This window comes from Dermacentor albipictus, chromosome 1 (genome assembly GCF_038994185.2).
Source record: "Dermacentor albipictus isolate Rhodes 1998 colony chromosome 1, USDA_Dalb.pri_finalv2, whole genome shotgun sequence".
Classification (NCBI taxonomy): domain Eukaryota; kingdom Metazoa; phylum Arthropoda; class Arachnida; order Ixodida; family Ixodidae; genus Dermacentor; species Dermacentor albipictus.
Genome location: NC_091821.1, coordinates 173,051,217 through 173,072,290, shown reverse-complemented (window position 1 = coordinate 173,072,290; position 21,074 = coordinate 173,051,217). Strand labels below are relative to the sequence as shown.

The following is a 21,074-nucleotide window of genomic DNA, read 5'->3' as shown; positions in this document are numbered from 1 at the left end:
CCAATCCCCCCAGAGTGGGTTGCGCCATTTAACTAGGGAACAAGAACAAGGAGCCTCCGAGCTAAAGGTGATACAGACAAGGTGGTGCATGCACGATTACTCAGAACTGTTTTATCTTTAGTTGGATAATATGGCCTTTATCAACAGAATTCAAAGACCAGAGGAAACTGAGAGAAGCAAGCTTGACAACCATAAACTGGCACAAATAAAAACTATAACAGCTCAATTCCCTCATCATGTGCGCTAATCACATGTACGTATATACGTCAAGAAATCAACATGAAAAAAAAAAACTATACTTCTGCTCTGAAACCTAATTAACAAAGGTTATAACAAAAATTGTATTGCGTATCCCTCACACTACGAGACCTTCTTTAGCCAGTAATCTGTAATTCTTGTTTCTCACGTCGCGTTTGACCGGCTCCACGTCGGAGGCCAGCTAGAAGTTTGTACGGCTATGGTGGAGCTGCCACTGCTTTTGAGAATGTACGACAACGATAGCAAGCATGCGAAGCTAAAGCCCCTCTATACATGTTTTCGCCGACTAGCAAAAGCAGCAGTGGTGCATGGATGGAGGGGCTTTACGCGAAGCCTGTAAGCACCCCGGAGGCTACCAGGCATCAGATGTATATATATCTAATGTGACAGTGAGTGCATTTGTGGCGAAACTGCATCTGTTTGGTGGCTATGCTTAGTGATGATTCATCACCAATACCCTGGTGATTAGACTGTTTCGAGACTTCTACGTGGGCAGTGTTGCTAAATGACGCACCAGCCTTCACTGCCACAGCCTTACAAACCCCTGGAGGCTACCAGGCGTCCCATGTATATCCGACGCGACGGTGAGTGCGTTTGCGGCAAAACTGCGTGTTTGGTGGCTATGCTTAGTGCCTTCCAATCCTCATAACCTTCCATTACATTTTTTTTTGGAGGGGGCACTGTGAAACCATGGCACCGGTTTGACAAAACTAGTCGAGCACCCACCAGCGAAAAATTCAGCGACGGTGTCGACACTTATGTGGGACATGCAACGTGCCAAGCACATCCAATCAGACCACTGTGACATTATTGAAAGCAGAGTATCTTGTAAACACTGCACGGTGCTGACACAGCACCAAGGAAAAAAATAGGGGGGGGGGAAATCCCTTGGCACCGACTGACATGCTGGAATGTCTGAACTCTGACTGCAAATGTTTATGAGGTCTTGTGACACAACCCCCGACGGGAGACATTACCGACCTGAAATTGGACAAAGCTGTTGCGCCTGTGCGAATGCGTTTAACAGCCTGTACAGCCCTCATGTTTACATAAAAAATTTTACTACCTTCCATCCGTGGCGATGACCATTCCTTCGTGATGGCACCGCAGAAAGCGCATGCGAGTATAACTGCCAACCCGTCTTCTTCCCAGCTGAACTGAATGTCCTGGTTGGGAGGACTGTTGCCACTGAGCATCCCCGAGAAGAGCATTCAAAGCTGTGACTTGTACGATAACAAACTTGTCTGCTTGTTCCGTAATGGCATGCATCACACCCTCACCAGTCAATACTATTTTCCGTGTGGTCGCACACATGGAACTTACTAACTTTGCTGGTGCTTTTGCAGCGACTTCCTGAGATGTTTCCACCGATACAAAATGTCGCTTCAGGCACACCTGAATGGTGCCACTGGTGCTTGTGGATGGCATGGCAACATTGTATGAAAAGCCCAGGCAAGAATTCAAGTTGCAATTGCTGGATGCTTCTGGCTATGTGCAAGTGCCCAACAGCGGCTCCTGAACGTAATCGCTGACGCTCATAAGAGTTCTGTCCACACGTGAAGTGCTCAGTAGAGGTTCCTGAACAAAATCACAGATACGTGTAGGCATCCTTTCGCCAGCAGTCTTTTTTGCTTACGAGTGCTGCAAGTATGTGCGGTGTTGAACTGAATAGTAAAAGCTGCGGAAGAATTCTATACTGACCTGTACAGTACCCATAGGAGTCGGGATAGATCTATTAGAAACAGTAACGAACACTAACTCCTTCTATAACTAGCAATGAGGTCAACAGGGCCTTGCAAGACATGAAACAAAGAAGAGCGGCACGAGAAGATGGAATAACAGTCAATTTATTCAAAGATGGAGGAGACATAATGCTTGAACTGGCGGCTGTCTATACAAAGTGTCTATTGACTGCAAGGGTCCCAGAAAACTGGAAGATTGAATGCAAACACTATAGGTACTAATCCCCAAAAAGGGAGATAAAGAATTTAAAAATTATAGGCCCATTAGCTTACTGCCAGTATTATATATTTACCAAAATAATCTCCACTAGAATAAGAGCAACAGTGGACTTTATTCAACCAAGGGAAAAGGCTGGCTTCAGGAAGGGATACTCTGCAATAGATCACATCCATGTCATTAATCAGGTCATCGAGAAATCCGCAGAGTACAATAAGCCTCTCTATATGGCTTTCATAGATTACAAAAAAGCATTTGATTCACTAGAGATACCAGCAGTCATAGAGGCATTACGTAACCAAGTAGTACAGACCGCTTACGTAAATACCTTCGAAAATATCTAGATTCCACAGCTACCTTAATTCTACACAAGTGGGAAGATACCTATAAAAAAAGGGGTCAGACAAGAAGACACAATCTCTCCAATGCTATCCCCTTCGGGCTTGGAAGAAGTATTCAAGCTATTAAACTGGGAAGCCTTAGGTGTAAGGATTGACGGTGAATATCTCGGCAACATTCGGTTTTCAGATGACATTGTTCTATTCAGCAACACTGCAGACGAGTTACAACAAATGATTGAGGACCTTAACAGACAGAGTGCAAGAGTGGGGTTGAACATTAACATGCTGAAGACAAAGATAATGATGAATAGATTGGCAAGGGAACAGTCAGCCTCTAGAGTCTGTGAAGGAGTATGTTTACCTAGGTCGACTAATCACAGGGTACCCTGATCATGAGAAGGAAATTCATAGAATAAAAGTGGGTTGGATCGCATACAGCAGACATTGTCAGCTGCTGACTGGAAGCTTACCATTATCATTGAAAAGGAAAGCGTACAATCAGTGCATTTTATTGCTGCTGACATATGGGGCAGAGACTTGGAGATTGAAAAGAAGCTCAAAAACAAGTTAAGGACTGCGCAAAGAGCGATGGTAGGAAAAATGCTAGGCGTAACGTTAAGAGAAAGAAAGAGAGCAGTTTGGATCAGAGCAAACGGGTATAGCCGATACTCCAATTGACATTAGGAGAAAAAAATGGAGCTGGGCAGGTCAAACCGCTCGACCATTAGGGTTACAGAATGGGTACCAAGAGAAGGAAAATGCAGTCAAGGACGGCAGAAGACTCGGTGGAGCAATGAAATGAGGAAATTCGCGGGCGCTATTGGAATCAGTTGGCGCAGGACAGGGGTAATTGGAGATTGCAGGGAGAGGCCTTCGTCCTGCAGTGGACATAAAGTAGGCTGATGATGATGAACTTCGCTTGCCAACCCATAATCACCAGTGAAATCAGCTTCTGAAGCTATGCTCTGCGAGTACTGATGAACACGGTGAGCAGAGATCTTAAGAAGCGCATATCACCAATGAAATTAGCTTCCGAAATTGCTCCGCAGATGCAGACAAACGTGACGCGCAGGTATGTCAGGAGTTGCATGTAGCAGACGCACCTGTGAAGATCGCCCAAAGGAGCCCAATCGCAAAGCACACGAGTTGCGTTGCAGGCACGGCCATTGAGAGGCCTTGCAAGGTGGCATTACTCGGTTGCGCCATTAGAGATATCATGGCTTAAACAAAAGCTCTTTTGCAATTTCTGCAAGTCTTTTTGCCACCCTGGCTGATTTTTTAGTTTTTATGTGGTATTTGGAGAAGCTACTTCAGAAACAGAAAAAGCTATGCAAATTGAAAATTTGATTTTTAAAAGATTGATCACCCATGTAACTTTAGCCCTTTTACGATGCAAAATGTGCATCCTCCCTTAATTTCGTGAACACGCAGCAAATCGCGAATTACAAGATTTTTAATAAGACAAATGTGAAACATGCACAATTTTCTTATAGTAGGGTGTGAGTACAAGGGCAACGTCAATGTCATAAAAATTGGAGGGTAGGGGGCCACACAGAACCCGCGCACGCACGCGCGCGCACACACACACACACACACACACACACACAAAGGGTGCTGTGTATCCAAACAGAATTGAAAGCACGGTACTGAGCTTACTATTTGTGTGCAATGTGGAGAAGGGCAGAGTGAAAGGCAAGCTTATGCAGCGTGCATTCAGCTTTCAGCAAGTCCTGATCATTGTGTGGCTTGAATACTGGACCCGGCTGACCAGTGTGGGTGACAAGTTAGTGACCACCATCTCAGATCTTTGTAAGATCTTGAAGCCCTACGCAAGAAGCTAAGCTCCCTTTGGCATGTATTATGAAAGGGCCACCTTTAAAGAAGGTATAACTGGTGTGACGAAGAAGATCGGCAGGCTAAAAAGCCCCGTTGCCATCGCGTGGCTCATACCTAGTTCATTCACTGGCTGCACCCTAGCTGCTGTTGCCGCGTTGGTCGCTGCTTCTCTACGACCCATATAAACCCCCCTTTACAATACTTTTGGCAATACTTTTATATGTATTTCCGGCATTACACTAGCTACAGGGTCAACAGCTATCTGATAAAGCAAAAAGACGATACAAAATATTTGTGAGTACCACTTAATTAAAAACGAAATTAAATCTTTGATGCTGTACTTGCCACAAGCTAAAGTAAACTGAAAATGTATCAAAACTAACACTGCGAGAGTTCAGAGAAGTGGGATTTAAAGTGGCAGAGCCACTTAAACTACTCACGCTTGGGAATAGTCCCTTTGGCGAAATGTTTTCGAATGTTTTCTACATGCATTAAAGTTCTTTCTGGTGATGAATTATTGGCCACAGAATGGCTTGTTTTACATACTCATGACGTGGCATTGAGAGTCCATTAGTAGACACAACATCGATTAAATCGAAGTGCAAATGACGTGCGGGAGGCAGTGTGCTTATTTTACACGCTTGAGGCTTTGCGCCACCTCCTTCCCATAGGCTACGCTGTCACGTGCCAAACGACACACACACTAGGCCACAGCTTTGGTCAGGCAGATAGTGGCAATGTGATATGTGCAATGACGAATGCACTAGGCAGCCTGGAAACCCAGGACCGCGATGTTGTAGTGATGCTTTTTCCAATACTAATGCCTTTTGGTGCTTTTTGCATTTGTGAGCGGTCGAGAGACGCTCCACCCTGGGCAGAGCATCAAATGCAGCCACTCACGAACACGAAAAGCGCCAAAAGGCATTAGCATCAGGAAAAAGCATCTCTATAAAATAGTGGCCCAGGTTTCATTTTCACCCAGACAGAAATGTACCAATTTTTTTCAATGCCATTAATTTACTTTGCTTACAGGAACCTCCCCGAGAAATTTGATGTCAATCCGAGCACATATGTTTTTACTCTGCACTGGTGGCCATATTTGGTGCTGTCTGTTGGTCACAGCGCTGACGGATTTTCGCATAATGAGGCATATAATGCATTTGCATTAAAACAAGGAATACTCTACTTCCACCCACATGCAAGACCATGTAACAGCATATGTCTGCAATTGGCAAGCATTCCTACAAATGTGCAGGCTGCCATGTATTGACCCCTTTGACTTTGTAGACAGACCACTCCCCCCTCCCATTGGGCACAAGGAAGGCAACCACATGTGGACAATTTCCTTTACTGTTAGACGCCAAATTTGAGCTAAGCCTTCTTTACAGCCTGGGCTTCCATGCTCTCTGCTGCCTCACGAGCCTTCTTTGCACGCTTGCCCCAGAGGCGTGCCTTGGCCTTTGCTTGCCGTAGATGCACATAGGCGCAGTATTTCCTTTCTTCCTCTGTTGGCACTCTAGGCTTCTCCCGGTGAGTAGACTTCCTCAGTGGCATAACCACTCCCTTCAGCTGTGTTGCAAGCTTCTGTTCTTCCGCCTGTGTAACGGAAAAGAACAAATGCTCAAGTGCGTCATGTCAATATCTTTACATATTTCTCTCTCTCTCACACACACACAAAAGCAATGAACATAAGCAAACCATGCATATCTCATTTTATCACAACTTTGCACGGAGTAAGACATTTAGGAGGTGAAACTCCCGTCAGCGTGAGCGAGCGCGGGCGACCAGATAAGGTCACATTTGTTGTATGCGCCGACGGGGTCGTATACAGTGGCGGCGCCATGCGGCACGTCGTAGAAGCCGCAGCGGGGAAAAAAAAAAAAAAAAAAAAATCGTAGCGCCCGAGCAGGCGCCTCCGGCGTTGCTCCGGCGCGCTCTCAACGGCGGTAATTTCTTTCCAGGCCGCCAGCACGATAACGGCTCCGCGGGCTTGTGACCTTTTCTGGTCGCCGCAAACAGCGGAGTTTCCACTCCTAAATGTTTCTTGCTCCGTGCAACTTGGGAACCTTTGCAGGAAAATGATAGGCAACAGGGGTAATCATGGATCTTTGGGAGAGGCCTCAGACCCCTGCAAGGGGTCTAACAAGGAGGAGCACAGGATACCATAGGAGCCGCAGCACTTAAGCACCTGCATGTGCAAAAATGCTTTAGCCCTAAAGAACCGGAATACAGTCAACTTCATAATTCAACCATGACAGAAGTGATGAAATTGATTGAATTAAACAAGAGGCAGGAAAAAATAAATAAAATGGCCAAACACACTTTCTAACACGCCCACAAATCATATGTGCACCAACTCTAAGTGGGTTCAAAGCTCATATCTAATGCAGAAATGACATTAAAGCCTCTAAACAAAGTAGAAAGAAAATGCATACCCAACTATTAGCAAGCAAAACGTAGCATGCTTTCGAGTCTGGCAATAATAAAAATATGATACATGTACCAGCAAACTTTACCTTCACAGAATGTATATTAATTCACACAATGTCTATTGTCATCACTTCCAGACAGCACTCTTGTTGTCTATGTAGAACCACAATATGTGGTCCTCTGTACTGTCCATTGCATGTCTGATATTCAGCATTTATCAAATGACTCAACAACAATCGCCAACATTATGGCAGCCCATGCCTAGACTAACCACTTTGCTAAGTTTTTCCTGTGACACGTGCAATGCTCCGGAATGCCAAGAACAAGTGATACGACTTGTTGCCGCTAGCCTAATGTGTCAAATAACTAATCTGTATTGCTTTCATAATCATAAACAGATTGAAAGCGGCACATTATGCTATTCGAGAAGTTTGTTGCCGTTCATGGTCACTATGCAATAGAAATGCCATCACACACGTGCACAAAAAAAGGGAGGGGGGCAACTTGAATTGGGCAAATGGTGTAATAAATCATTGTGGAACTACCATGATCCCTTTAATATCCTCCTGTGGCAGGCCATAGATAGGCATTTTCAACTGGAGATGAAGTGTTCGATGCATTCATTGTATCACTGTACAAGCACCGTCAAGACAGACGCGGTCGCTATTGAGTCACCACTAAGGTCACCATTGGGGTCATGTGCAAACATGCTGACCAGCAAAGTTCGAATTCTGTGGCAAAGGCCAATTTCAGGATCAAAATAAAAGTTTGCACCCATAGAAATGTATGGGCGCTGGCCACGACCTTTGGCTGGAATCAAATTGATGGAAGTGTTATGGGTAAGCATTCTTTTTTGATGGGAGGGAAAGGGAGGGGGGAAATGCCCCCATCTTAAACAGCTAGTATGCCACTTCAGATCCTCACTGCATCAGAGCTCGGACACAACTGCCGCCCGGTGCATTACTTAGCTTAGAACCCCCACCACAAATCCCGCCTCCGGGGAGCGCACTACTGGCAACTGCAGCGCCATGCGGCAGGCAGTCTCATTACTTTACAAACCCTGTACTGAAGCAACAGATCAAACAAATAACTGCTGTTGCCTTGAATAATTCTCGAAGTCACATGCCACTATGAGAGACGCCACAGCACTGCCACGTACGTAGGCACACTTGTGCAATATACAGTCACCAACCGTTTATTCGGACCTCATGGGGACTGCGGAAATGTCCGAATAAACAGGTGTCCGAAAAAGCAGATTAATTTTTTCCACGCACTTATTCGGGCTCGGCAGTAGGCTTGAAGAAATCGTGAGTGTGTCGTTGCACGCTGTCCCGTTTACGCGCAATCAGATAAGCCTGAATCTCGGAGAGGGTCGTACGGTCACTATAGGCGGCTGAAAGCACAGTCACTGCTTGTGCACGCTCCGCATGCGACGGCAGCGTAGCACATGGTGCGTCATCTTCCGACTCGGAGTTATCGTCCGGCGGTACAGCAGAAACCTGACGAATGATCTCGCCGTCGTCGAGTTCTGCGCATGTCAGTACAGCAGTGTCAGCACCTGTGAAACTGTCAAATGAGACGGTGTCCGGAATCGCAATGCAACCACTGCGCAGGTCTCGGCAGAACATTTTCCGCGTCTGTAAGGAGCACACAGGAAGGTGACAAATCCTAGGCCTCCCGGCACCCGCTTGCCGGCATTCCCCAGCGCAGTCTGCGCGGGCACTGTCGGCGCCATTAGACACTTGACGCAATGTTTTCGTACGCCGCGTTGCTTCATCGAAACCTCGACAAGCAAACACCACTGTGCCAACACCAGTCGCACGAACGAAAAACGTGGCCTGCTCGCAGCGTCAGGCACAAAACAAACAAATCAGCTGCTGGATTGTCCTGACATGGCTTACTAAGCTGAAACCGGAACTGCTGTACGGCCACTCTATCGAACCAGGCAGAAATGATGATGATGATGAGCGGGGATTTCCAGTAGCGCCACTTCGTGGGGCAGCAAGGAGGCTCCGTTCAAAACAAAAATGGCGTTTAGCAAGTCGAACTACAGTCGCCGACCGATTTTCCGGACTCCAAAAATTCGGACATGCCCGATTATTCGGTCAGCTTCGCGGCACCGCCATTCTCCCCATAGACCATAATGTATAACAACTGCCGAAAGTTCGGACACCTCGCAACCTCTCGTCTGATTTTTCGGACACTCCTTGAGCCAACTCGATCGAGGGCATCATGCACCGACTCTGACCGGCGCTTAGTTCGACTTCCTGAACGCCGTTTTTGTTTTGAACGGAGCCTCCTTGCTGCCCCACGAAGTGGCGCTACTGGAAATCCCCGCTCATCATCATCGTTTCTCCTGGTTCGATAGAGGGGCCGTACAGCAGTTCCGGTTTCAGCTTAGTAAGCCATGTCAAGACAATCCAGCAGCGGATTTGTTTCTTTCGCGCACGACGCTGCGAGCAGGCCACGTTTTTCGTTTGCGCGACTGGTGTCGGCACGGTGGTGTTTGTGTGCTGTGTCGAGGTTTCGGTGATCCAACGCGGCGTACGGAAACATCGCGTCAAGCGTCTAATGGCGCCGACAGTGCTCGCGCAGACTGCGCTGGGGAATACCGGCAAGCGGGTGCCGGGAGGCCTAAGATTTGTCGCCTTCCGATGTGCTCCCTACTGACACGGAAAATGTTCTGCCGAGACCTGCGCAGTGGTTGCATTGCGATTCCGGACATTTGACAGTTTCACAGGTGCTGACACTGCTGTACTGACATGCGCAGAACTCGACGACGGCGAGATCATTCGTCAGGTTTCTGCTGCACCGCCGGACGATGACTCCGAGTCGGAACATGACGCACCATGTGCTACGCTGCCGTCGCATGCGGAGCGTGCACAAGCAGCGACTGTGCTTTCAGCCGCTCATAGTGACCGTACGACCCTCTCCGAGATTCAGGCTTATCTGATTGCGCGTAAACGGAACAGCGTGCAACGGCGCACTCACGATTTCTTCAAGCCTACTGCCGAGCCCGAATAAGTGCGTGGAAATAAAGGATTTCATTGTTTTTTTTCTTAATCTGCTTTTTCGGACACCTGTTTATTCGGACATTTCCGCAGTCCCCGTGAGGTCCGAATAAACGGTCGGCGACTGTATGCGCCTTTCAGAGTTGGTGCATGATGCCCTCGATCGAGTTGGCTCAAGGAGTGTCCGAAAAATCGGACGAGAGGTTGCAAGGTGCCCGAACTTTCGGCAGTTGTTATACATTATGGCCTATGGGGAGAATGGCGGTGCCGCGAAGCTGACCGAATAATCGGGCATGCCCGAATTTTTGGAGTCTGGAAAATCGGTCGGCGACTGTACATCTACTCTCCAGCTGGGAGCGTGGCGCCCGTGAGGAGAAGGGCAAACGTCGTCTGGTTGCAATTTAAGCTATTTATGTAGCGCACAGGGATGCAATACCTAGCAGTCGTAATCGTTAGCGTGCGCGTGTCAGCTCAAAATGGCACTACCTGGTGAAGGGCCCTTCAAAGGGGCCCTGAACCACCCTTCGGGCATAGTGAAAAAACCGTCCGTGGATGGCACATGCTTCTGTGTGTGCCATCAGCCATATCAGCCAAATTTTGTAGTCGTGTGTGGCGTGTGGATCTCACAAGTGGAGTGCGAAGTCACCTTTCTTTCAAACGCTCTCTTCTCAAAAGAACCTTGCTCTTCACTTTTTTCTGGACACATTATTTAGTAACATTGCAGATTCCCATATGCGACTGCTATTGGCCACTAGCTTACATAAGTCAAGAAGGGTGTTTGGATGAGTGCGCTTCTTCCTGCTGTTACCTTGTATATTTATTGATGTAGTTTAATAAACAGGCTGAATTAAGTGAAAATATGCTTTCGGATATCTATAATTATGCAATTCTGGAAGAAGCCGACTATAGTCTGCTCATGCTCTGCCACGGCTGCCTGCTCAGAAATAAATTTTGCCTACCCTGCTTCTAGGTGTTGTAGCGATTTGGTCCTGCCAATTTCTACTAGTTTTGAACACTCAACTAGCCTTGAACCATGCAAAACCTAAGGTCAGATGACATGCACTCTTGCCATTGCACACCGATGGCAAGAGTTCTGGTTGCTCCTGGTTAGATGTCTTGGCAAATTTACTGATAGCGCTTCAAAAGGCACAAGTTAGTATGGCTACTATCTGTCGATCAAACTGGGGCAGGACAAAGCCAGTTCGCACCACATAGCACAGACAGACAAATCGTATGAGTGCAAGCTCTAGCCCTGTCACGCACAAAGCAAACATTGTAGTTGCATGTAGCTGCGGGGTGCTGTGATGAGCCAAATGCAACAGCTCCTATGAGAGACTGTCACCAGAAGTGCGCCACTTAGCAAAAATGCAACAGAGAGAGAGAGAGAGAAGGCCTGTTACGTGATTTTCCGGCACCGGTATGAGAGAACACAGGGAAGGAATTTCGCTTGCGGAGGGTAGACAGATAGTGCAGTGTGTGCATGTTGGCAGTGACACTCACCTCATGAAATCATGGGATTGCGACACTTCAAATATTTTTATCTCCACTATTAATGAACTAATTCTTCATAAGTGCGCTGCTTCACGAAGTGAAAATGCTTAGCTTTTCACTGGATGAACAGCATTTTCAAAAGCAGATGAGCTTTTAGTGCTTTGTGATAACATTGCGGCGGAAGAACAACTATCAGATAGGACAAATTGGCATCGCAGAAGGGAGCTCAAGTTGGACACCGCAGCCTGTGAACGGTACAAAAAACCCAAGGCTGCTATCAATGGGAACTAAACCATCAAACAAGTCAGTGATCAGCGTACACCTCAGGTGCCCAGTGCATGCCAATCATTGCCTGATGACAGTGCTGGGTGTGCCTAGTCATGCATATCAAATGCCTTGGACATGACTGATGATGTGCTGTAGGATGTAATAGGTGACTAGTGGCTGTCCCTGAATGAAAATCTTGAGAGTTCGCATGCGGTTTTTGTCAGACAACAAACAGGCATACAGTGGAACCTCGTTCATACGTTTTTCACCGGACCGAGGAAAAAAACGTAACAGCAGGGAAAACGCAACAGTGAGGAAAGCTCCGAAAATGAATGAAAAAAGTGCAGCTTCAACTAGAGACAATTTATTTCCACACACTTAGAACTTTAAAAAGTCTAGAATGGTGGCTTGCCAGAAATCACCACACGTTTCTCAATAGCCTGGAAGGCCGCATTGCTGTCAGCGTCGCTGTGGGGTGTGGCGTACCTGCGGAGGAGGTCCAGAGCCGTGACGGCTTCTCCAAAGCTAGGATTTGGCAACTCCTCGGCATCATGCGGCTCATGCTCCTCGTCACCGCGCCACGGCAATGGCAACGGACGAAAGAATATCCACGGAAAATTTTGCCCTCTTTGGCGTAATCATGCTAACGCGCTAACAATTGTTTAGTATTGCTGCGCAGCGCGGCGTGGTTTCGCAAGAAATGTAAACAAGAGAGGAGAGCTGGCCTGATAGGCGGAGCAACGCCATGAGCAACGCCAACTTCCGGCTTCCCTTTAGCTATAGCTTCGCAAAGAGTGATGTCAGGGCCTCTCCCGAGTTTCCTTCCTCCGCGAGTCGACCCGTCCAACAAACCATGCGGCGACCGTGATCACAGTGATGATAGTGAGAGCATTTTTCACGAATGGCCACCTAGTGGCGGCCTCTCGAACTGGCGTGCGGCTTCTTGCAGCCAGTTCCATAGCCAAGCCCGGTCAAAACTCGTCAAAAGCCGAAATGGCGGTTGGAGCGCGTTGCCTACTTTAGCCCAGGTGGGTTCGGATTGCGACGCATCATGCGGGAACGTTTTCACAGCTACTACGTAACAGCGAGGTTCCTTATACATTGGATCCTATGGAAGCTATGCCGGGACCGGATGAAAACGGCGTAGCAGCCGGGAAAACGCAGCAGTGAGGAACGTAACAGCGGGGTTCTACTGTATACTGTATTTACTCGAATCTAGGCCGGCCCCGATTCTAAGCCGGCCCCCAAGTGTCCAAAGCCTGAAAAAATAAAAAAAACTTCCCTCGAATGTAGGCCGAAAAAGTGAGGACAACGTTCACAAAAGGAAAACGGCATTTATTTAAATATGAACATGCTGACCTCACACTATCTCATCATCGCTGCTAGCCTCGTACGCTTGCGGGTGCATGCAAGCTTGCGCCTATGGGCCCATGCATGCGCAGACAGTGGGGCACGGCTCGTATGCGTCTAAACACGGCGCGATCTCAGTGAACAGCTCCTCTGTTATCGCGCGTTTCCCAATTGCTGTGACCTCATTGCGGCACACCAAAAAGGTGTCTCCCATTGCCCCCGCCAACGATGAATGTTTTTCCTATCTATGCTGAAGTCCGGTCTGGCTTGAATGTTTGGTAATCGGCTAGTACAACTCTGCAACTAGCATAACTTTTCGTTTGAAAGTGGCAGCATAGTGGCATCGCCTGTATGGTGCCATTACGATAATGCCACGCCGCATGCTATGATACAGGTCAAAATGGCGACGTCTCTGTACTTCAGTTGGCCACTGGCGCGGCTGGTAGCGGCTGCAATACTGACTTTTCTAGTTGGCGCTAGCTATGCATCATATTTATCATTTTCACTTACAAAGTGGAGTTTTTAAAATCCTCAAATCTAAGCCGACTCTAAAGATTGGTATAAGATTTTAAAGAACTATCGGCCTAAATTCGAATAAATACGGTATATTAAACAAAGGATGCTCTCTCTAGTCAACAGCATTGAAGGTTTATTTTTCCAACTTTATTTACGTTGAAACCAGGGTTCGACCTATATACCGGATTATTACAAGCAGTTATAAGAGATTGAGTTAGTTCAATACTGCATGCAAAACCAAGGCACAATGAGTAAAGGAGCAAAAGGAACATACCGATGCATCACCCTTGGCAGGCTTGGAAGCCTTGCGTGGGAATAAGATCAGCCTCGAGCGGTACTCTTTAAGGCGTTGTACATTCTGCTGCAAGCTCTCAACACTCTTGTTGCGACGCCTGTAGTCCACAGCAATGCCAATGGTTCTGGCAACCCTCTTGGCAATACCTGCAGCCTAATTCAAAAACATTTCTTTCAGGTTTGAGAAAAACACTAGCAATTATAATTTGTAGCAGTTTTCACCTTGACTATACCTTGACAAAGCACTTTGAAGGACTAAAAAATAACCATGTTGGACACATTGTAACACTGTTTCCAACAACAGGCTTCTTTATTACACACTATAAAAATGGTACGTGAGAAAAGCTCAGCGATTTAACCAGCAAATGTATCCTGACCACCTTCAACCTTATTGGCAATGAGCTCCACCACTGCAAAAGCTCGCGCCGCCGTCGGTATGACATGGTATGAGGGATCACGTGGACACGGCAGCCGCATTGGCTGCTTTGGAAGCAAGCTGAAAACTGAAGTTTAAAGTCCCGCCTGCGCTGCGGTTCTGATTAAGTGGGGAGGTTTTCCCACTTCGGGTGTCTGCTGGGAAAAATTTGAAAGCACTATAATAGGTAGTGGCTGCCTTTGAAGGCGTCCAACATGGTAGGCTATACAGTGCTGCAGAACTGGATGTACGCAACGGAGCCTGGTGTCAGCCTTCACATGAAGCTTGGATCGCAAAACTTAGAACCGGCAAGCAGCCATCGGTTACATCTTGGGTGTGCAGCAAGCACTCCCGCAATCTTTGTTGAGTAGCAGAAAGCGTGCACTGAGACGCTTGCCCACGCTCACTGCCCGGCTTATGTCATTAAGCTTTGGTCTATGGACTTGATGCAAGATACTGGCAAGTTCATTGGAAAGGAAAGTGAATGGTAAGAAGCACATTAACTGGCACTGGAACAGTCAGAAGCACAAACATGGCATATACTCACATTTGTGTCGCACGAAACCATGAATGTATTGGATTAAGAAAAAGCTGTGGGATATTGCTCATTGAGATTGATAAAAATACAGTGCGATGCAACTTGAAAAATAATGATATTAAAACCTTTAAGACTTTATTTGAAAAAAAAAAAATGAATCGTCGCATCTGCACACGTTGCAAGTTGCCATATGCGCCGAAGCTCCTAGTTAGAACAAAATTATTTTTGAACTGCTAAGATAGCGTCCACGCAACAATGATTGCTTGTGTACTGTGTCAAATGCTCACATGCTTCAGTCTAAAGCTCGCAGCACGGTGGCACGGACATGCATGGTGGCTGTGAACCAGTGCGATCGCTGCATTGAGGCTTCATTCCATAATGCTCCATTTGGTTATACAGACAGCCCACTACAAGAACATATTTCACATAGTTTGCTCTCAGTGAGTGCCTACCTTTCAGGCAATAAAGCGGTTCGGGGGACTCCACTGCAGTAACCACACGTAGTGCGCGTTCACGGTACGTATTCGGTAGAGATAAGTCTGTAAACCATTCTGTTTGTCCAAGATTATTATTTTGACAGTAAAAAACTTCCTTTGTTTTGAGAGTATTTACAGAAATATCCAGGAGGGCTCCCGCCTGGCATTTTCCTTGAGCACCGACAGCCAAACGCGTGAGGAGCGTGCCACATTATCCCTCATACTTATGCAAGTGAGGTGCTTTTGACAGATGGCGACCTCGTAAGTCCTCGCTGCCAATAAATCTAGTAACTAGGCGTTCGAATGGTGAATTGAATATTAAATATTTTTTTATCTCTAAACAAAGGAACACATAGTTTGCACAAAATCTGACAAGGAAAAATAAGGGGGGAGGGGGCTTATCTATATAATTTGATACATGCATGTAATGTCACTCACAACTGGACGTCTGGTCAACTCTGAAGCTTCTAAAGAAGCTGAATTATTCAGAGCAGTCCCCACACTTGCATCAGTCATTCTCACCAGAGGCTTTTATCCCTTACATTTTAATAGAAATGAACTTTCCACAATTTCTAATAGTTACCTTATATTCCTACTAAGTAACAAAACTGGACTAGCTTGATTTGCAGCTTGCACCAACCTAGTGGCCAGATGTCTCAACAAAATTTGCTACGTTCAGCTATAAATCATAATTACAAGCTTTCAGGGCTTTGAACACATCATTTTGATTTTCAAAGATTATTATGAAGTCTGCTGCTGACATCAAGCACAATAACACATACCCCCTTCGGGCACCAATTCTGTCTATTGAAAATTCAGTTTCACCACATTTCTTGAATTTTCAGAATCATGGAAAGCATACAGCTGCAGACCAGATTAAGAATTTTGATTTTTTAAAAGATATTTATGTCATGGTTACAGAGTGTGGACATTATGCGACAACTTTCTACAGGAATATCAATCAAATATGAGCATCCATTACTCCATGTCTATTATACTTGGAAAGCACCTATTCAGCCACTTGAAAAATCTGCCTGAAGTAAACGTTGTGAAAGGCAAAGGAAGTGAACCCGCTACAAGATGTCATAGTGACATAAGTTTGAAATATTTTCATTAGAGCTTTTGCTTTTTAAGCACTACGTTGGTGTGCACCTTGCATGGAGGTGATAAATGTCGCTTCCGCATTTCCCATTTTTCAATCAGTATGCACCATGCCGAAGTTGTATATAGCATAAACAATACAAAAAAAAGTGCAACCATTTCGCTGCCAGGTGTCTACACCTGTACAGCACAGCCCACATTTAAAGGAGAACTAACATATTTTCATAACTTAATCTACTGCATTAAATGAAGGTGTAGGGCATCGAGACAAATACTGGTGAGCCTCCGATTGCTTTAAATAATAGCTTTTCTGCAGCCTGTTTCAGTTTCGCTTCTCAGTCGGTGACAGTGTTATGATGCAGAAGGTGGTAATATGTGAACAGGACATTACAATATTTTGGTGCACTTGATCCGGCTTGCTTGGTTGCTTCCTATGCTGCTACTCTATGTGAGGTCCTATGTAGCAGCATAGAAGACCATAGAATAGCCATTTTATCAAATGTTTACAATCTGAAAACGCTTCTATTAGCTCCTGCAAAAAGCACAAAGTTGTTGAGCAGCAGCAGCTACTTATTAAAGGGACCCTAAACGATTTTGTACAAACGTACTGAGTTAAGAGTACGTGCTTCTGATCATTAATTGACACATCGAAGTGCTCTGCGTAAAGCGTATAATTTATTATAAGGTTTTAAAAATGTACATCTCTGCCAATCGCAGCACACTGCTTGGTAGAATTTTCAGCTGCCCTTACCCATATGACGTAAATCACCCAATTGTATCAGTAGAGCGAGCTACTCGACTGGCTGCCCAGGGCTAGTCATCGAAAAATTTTCCACCTTTATGGTGAACAAATGATGTTCGTAATAGTTGGAATGTTAGTTAATTTGTTTCTATAAAAAGAAAGTAACAGAAAGAGAATGCATGCACAAGAACAATTTCTCACTATACTTAAGCACTTTCAGCACACAGCAAGCGTCTTCTGCTTGTGTTACAACGTGCTCCATTTTGACGAGAGCTCTGCGGTCAGAGTCAGTCTCAGTCTTTTCATGAGCACTACGATTAGACTTTGCTGCATTGTGGACTGCAAACGTAGCGACTGGCAATATGTCAAGCTGCGACATCATGCCCCCCTGCAAGGCAGCAGACAAGCGGACTGGATGCTGCGCATCCGACTGCCGCTATCCAATCGGCGCCAGGATTTGTGTGTTTGTGGCTGTCACTTTACACCGGAAGATTACAAAGGCAATAGCGTTTCAAGAGTCCAATATTAGGGTAAACGCAAGCGCAAGGGGATAGGGCCTGGCCGTTTGACCGTGTTGTTTCACGGGATGAGCAGAGGCGCAGATGTGAATGGTCTGCAAGGTGCAGCCGCCTGGTGGCACAGTAGCAGTAACGAAATGTAGTCTTTGCTGCTGGTGTAAATTTTTCACAGGAGTGTAATCGTTAACATGTTTTTGTAAATGTTTAAAATGTTTTACACTTGGTTAGAGCAATATTAGCTCTTTGTTTGGCTGGTTAAGCTCTGTGCCAATGGGTGGCAGGACCGTGGAGACCGATCGGGCAGCTCACGTACGTCTACGCTAAGGTTCCTTCATCAGCTTCAGTTTATGCCTCCACCGTTCCGTTGAAATGCCCAGCTCGCCTGTGGTTACCGGAATATCAGACAAGTTCGGCGCTGAGACAGAATGCCTGCAACGCGCGCTGCTTCGATAGCCCTCACTTGAGGTCGACTGCCAAGCCGCTGGCAGAGAGTTTGGAGAGGCTTTGTGCGCTCACTTCTAGAGAACCGGAAGTCGACGTCACGACACTTTATCATGATGTAGAGCAAGCGAAGGCGGAGCCTAGCCCCAATCACTCGGCGAACGAGTTGGAGAAAATTCATGACTATGGAGGAGGGTAACTTGTAATTGCCCATAGCTCTTTTAATATGAGATGTTTCACACAAATTGTGGTGCGAGTGATTAACTTTAGCTGTACCCTACGCATCTACAAAATTTGTCTGAACTGTTTCGGGGCCCTTTAAGCACAAAGACAAGGCAAGTGTGATGTCATGAATTTCAAAATGTTTTCCATCAGTTGTAGTACATTTTTTGTATCTTCAGAATTATGAAAAGTATACATCTACAAAACAGAATTTTCAGTTCTTCAGTGCGTTTTGTCAAGTTTACATAACTTGCACTCCACGTGAGAACTCTCTGCATAAACGTCCTATACGAGAACAACCATTTCATGTCTAGCATACTTGGGAAGAAACTATTCAGCTACTAGAAAAATATGCCAAATATTTTAAGTGTGAAAAACAAAGAAATGACCCCACTATATGAAGGCATGCTTGTCTGACAAGGTAAACGAACATGCGCCGTCTGCTTTCCAACTCGTTTTGCTAAAGCACATTACACATATTCAAACTTCCAGCATGTCAAACCAGCAGTATTACACGATGTCTGTGACATGCTTCAAGTGCCATTAATTTCTTTAGCACTATTGCTTTTGATGCGCAATCATGACATGCACCTATGTGCACAGTGCCTGGAGAAGATATTTCTTGAGAATTGCAAAGTTGTCTTTGGCTTCTTTTAATTAATAGGTTAGAGCAGACCCATTCAAAATCCAAGACATCACATCAAGTACAAACCCCATGCAAGCGATCTTGCACGCGACAGCGACAAGCGACGCAATGAAGATGGCTGTCACGTTCGCTCGTCGCCTACAAGTTGCACCCCATGCGAGCGATGACTTCGAACGACGTCTCCCCAGTGTTGCCGATATGAGGGCAGCAATATAGGCGCCGAAACCAGCGTGAAGCGTGCTTTATTACCTTAAGTTGATGTGTTTTACTGTAACAAGCAGCATAAAATATTTTTGAAAATCTTGCAGTAGGTTCTTATCCTTGCACGTATAAAAATTCAATCGTTTGCTCGTTCCCTGCGACAATCGGAAGTACTTGAGTTGTACATCCAGTTCTGGCTTCGCGCTACTGGCTAGTCACTCATAGCACTTCCGGGCGACGAGCGACGAATTCTAGATTTGCAGAACCGAGCGATCTCTTCACGAGACGGCCCGATCCGTCGCTCGTCGCTGTCACGCACAAAATCGCGCTTATGGGGTTTAGCCTTCAAGCTGGTGCAGAAACTTCAAAATGGCAACACAAGTTTGCTTTGTTTTTTTCTGGCTTCTCATGGTACGAGTGACTTTTCATGGTATTGTGGAAGGGAGTTCCTAAGTTGGTGGGCTGCTGCAGGGGCTGTGCGCACCATATATGCTGGAGGACAGAATGGCTCCAAGAAGGGGTGAGCAGCTTTTAATTTTCAGCTGTTTTAAGAGTGTGCAGTGCAACATTTTCAGCAGACCATCGTCACTAATCTATACACCGCACTTGTCTATGGCAATGCCCTAACCTGGTGAGGGACCCTTTAGTTGCGACTTTAAAGTAGTGCAGCTCTGTGCATGGCCGTTTTTAAAATGCAGGCTTGCCCCTTGCACAACAGCTAATCATTACATGCTGAGGTATGCAAACAAAACGTCAACAATTAGTCACCAGTTTGTGGTATGGCAGTAAAACATCCTATAAGCCCCAGCTGTGACATCTCTGAACATTGTACTGTTTGTAAACTGCATTAGGACTCAGTATATTTTCTTCGAACTTGGCCAAAGCTTACCTGCAGAATAAGAGGTCTTTCACAAAGCCAATTACACTTAACAGATGCTGCAGATATAACAGCTGAATTCTCCTAAAACGAACGCATCATACAGTGAAATTCACATAAATGCTACTATGAGCTTTATCCATGGAGGTCACAAGGCTAAAGCTCAGACGTAGCACGCTTAAAGCAAAAAACGGTGCGAGCAGCCCGATGAGTTTCTACAAATTAGTGGAGCATAATAGCTACATTCTAAGCAGAGCCTAAATATTCATTGCCCAAATGCGAGCTGTATCAATATTGCCACAATGAAAGTATGTTCCAAGAGAAATGCCCCACAAACGCAGCAGTAATGTAACACAACAAAGTAGATAAACATCAATGTTCAGCCCTCGCTGTTTTATTTGTTGCAGCCTATTGTACAGAAGCTGCCAAAACGCAAGCGCGTTCTCCCAGGTTTCGGAAGTTTTCGTGAAAAGCCTGGATGTTATAAGTAGCAATAGAAATGGCACATATATTTACCTTGAGCTCCTCAAGAGTGAAACCTTTGCCCAGACGTTGTTTTGTGTTATACTTGAAACCCGGGCACCTAATAACAGGTCGGAGGGCTCCCTTGACGGGTCTCGGTGCGATGGCTCGAGCCCGCTTCACGCGGTGTGCATGACGGCGTTTCTTCCGCATCGGCTGATTGAACCACGTCTTCACGTAGCGTTGCCAGTCCTTATGAAAATGGCCATTAGGGACCATGTTGTTCCTTTTAGGAGCCATCTCGAATGAACCTGCACACGATCAACATGCAACACAACTCGCACCTTACCGCACCACAATATTTCTCGACATTGCTAAAAGCAGTCATAAAAATACTGCGTACAACACAAATCGAGGGTCACACATACTGCATAGACAAAACAATAATAGTCGATCTGAATAATATTTTAGGATTCAATAAGATTACAACTCAAACACAAACTCCTACCGTGTAGCAGCAGCCACGATCCGAGGTAAAAGGAGAGCAGAATCGAATGGTATTGTGGGAATGACGTAGACACATGGTGTCCATGTCCAAAGTTTGAACCCTTGAAGCAAAATTCTGTGCAGCACTTTGTCAAACATAAAAAATACATTACTTTAGTTACAAATTTGTTAATTT

The 21,074-nt window shown here is 45.9% G+C and overlaps 1 protein-coding gene across 1 annotated transcript; it reads right to left on the bottom strand.

Annotated features, from left to right (window-relative positions):
- Positions 1 to 5,726: 5,726 nt before the first annotated feature.
- Positions 5,727 to 21,063, bottom strand: LOC139052393 (large ribosomal subunit protein eL13-like). Its single transcript, XM_070529490.1, has 4 exons — positions 20,901 to 21,063; positions 20,447 to 20,703; positions 13,734 to 13,907; positions 5,727 to 5,990 (listed from the first exon to the last, which is right to left on the bottom strand). Exons 1-4 carry the CDS (start codon positions 21,046 to 21,048, stop codon positions 5,766 to 5,768), a joined length of 804 nt encoding a protein of 267 aa, XP_070385591.1. The 5' UTR covers positions 21,049 to 21,063; the 3' UTR covers positions 5,727 to 5,765.
- Between the last annotated feature and the right edge of the window lie 11 nt (positions 21,064 to 21,074).

Coding starts and splice junctions, on each gene's coding strand:
- LOC139052393 (XM_070529490.1), bottom strand. CDS start 21,048: ATGTATTTTTTATGTTTGACAAAGTGCTGCACAGAATTTTGCTTCAAG. Junction 20,704..20,900: donor ATCGTGGCTGCTGCTACACG/GTAGGAGTTTGT, acceptor GATCGTGTGCAG/GTTCATTCGAGATGGCTCCT. Junction 5,991..13,733: donor CTGCCAAGGGTGATGCATCG/GTATGTTCCTTT, acceptor TCCGTTACACAG/GCGGAAGAACAGAAGCTTGC.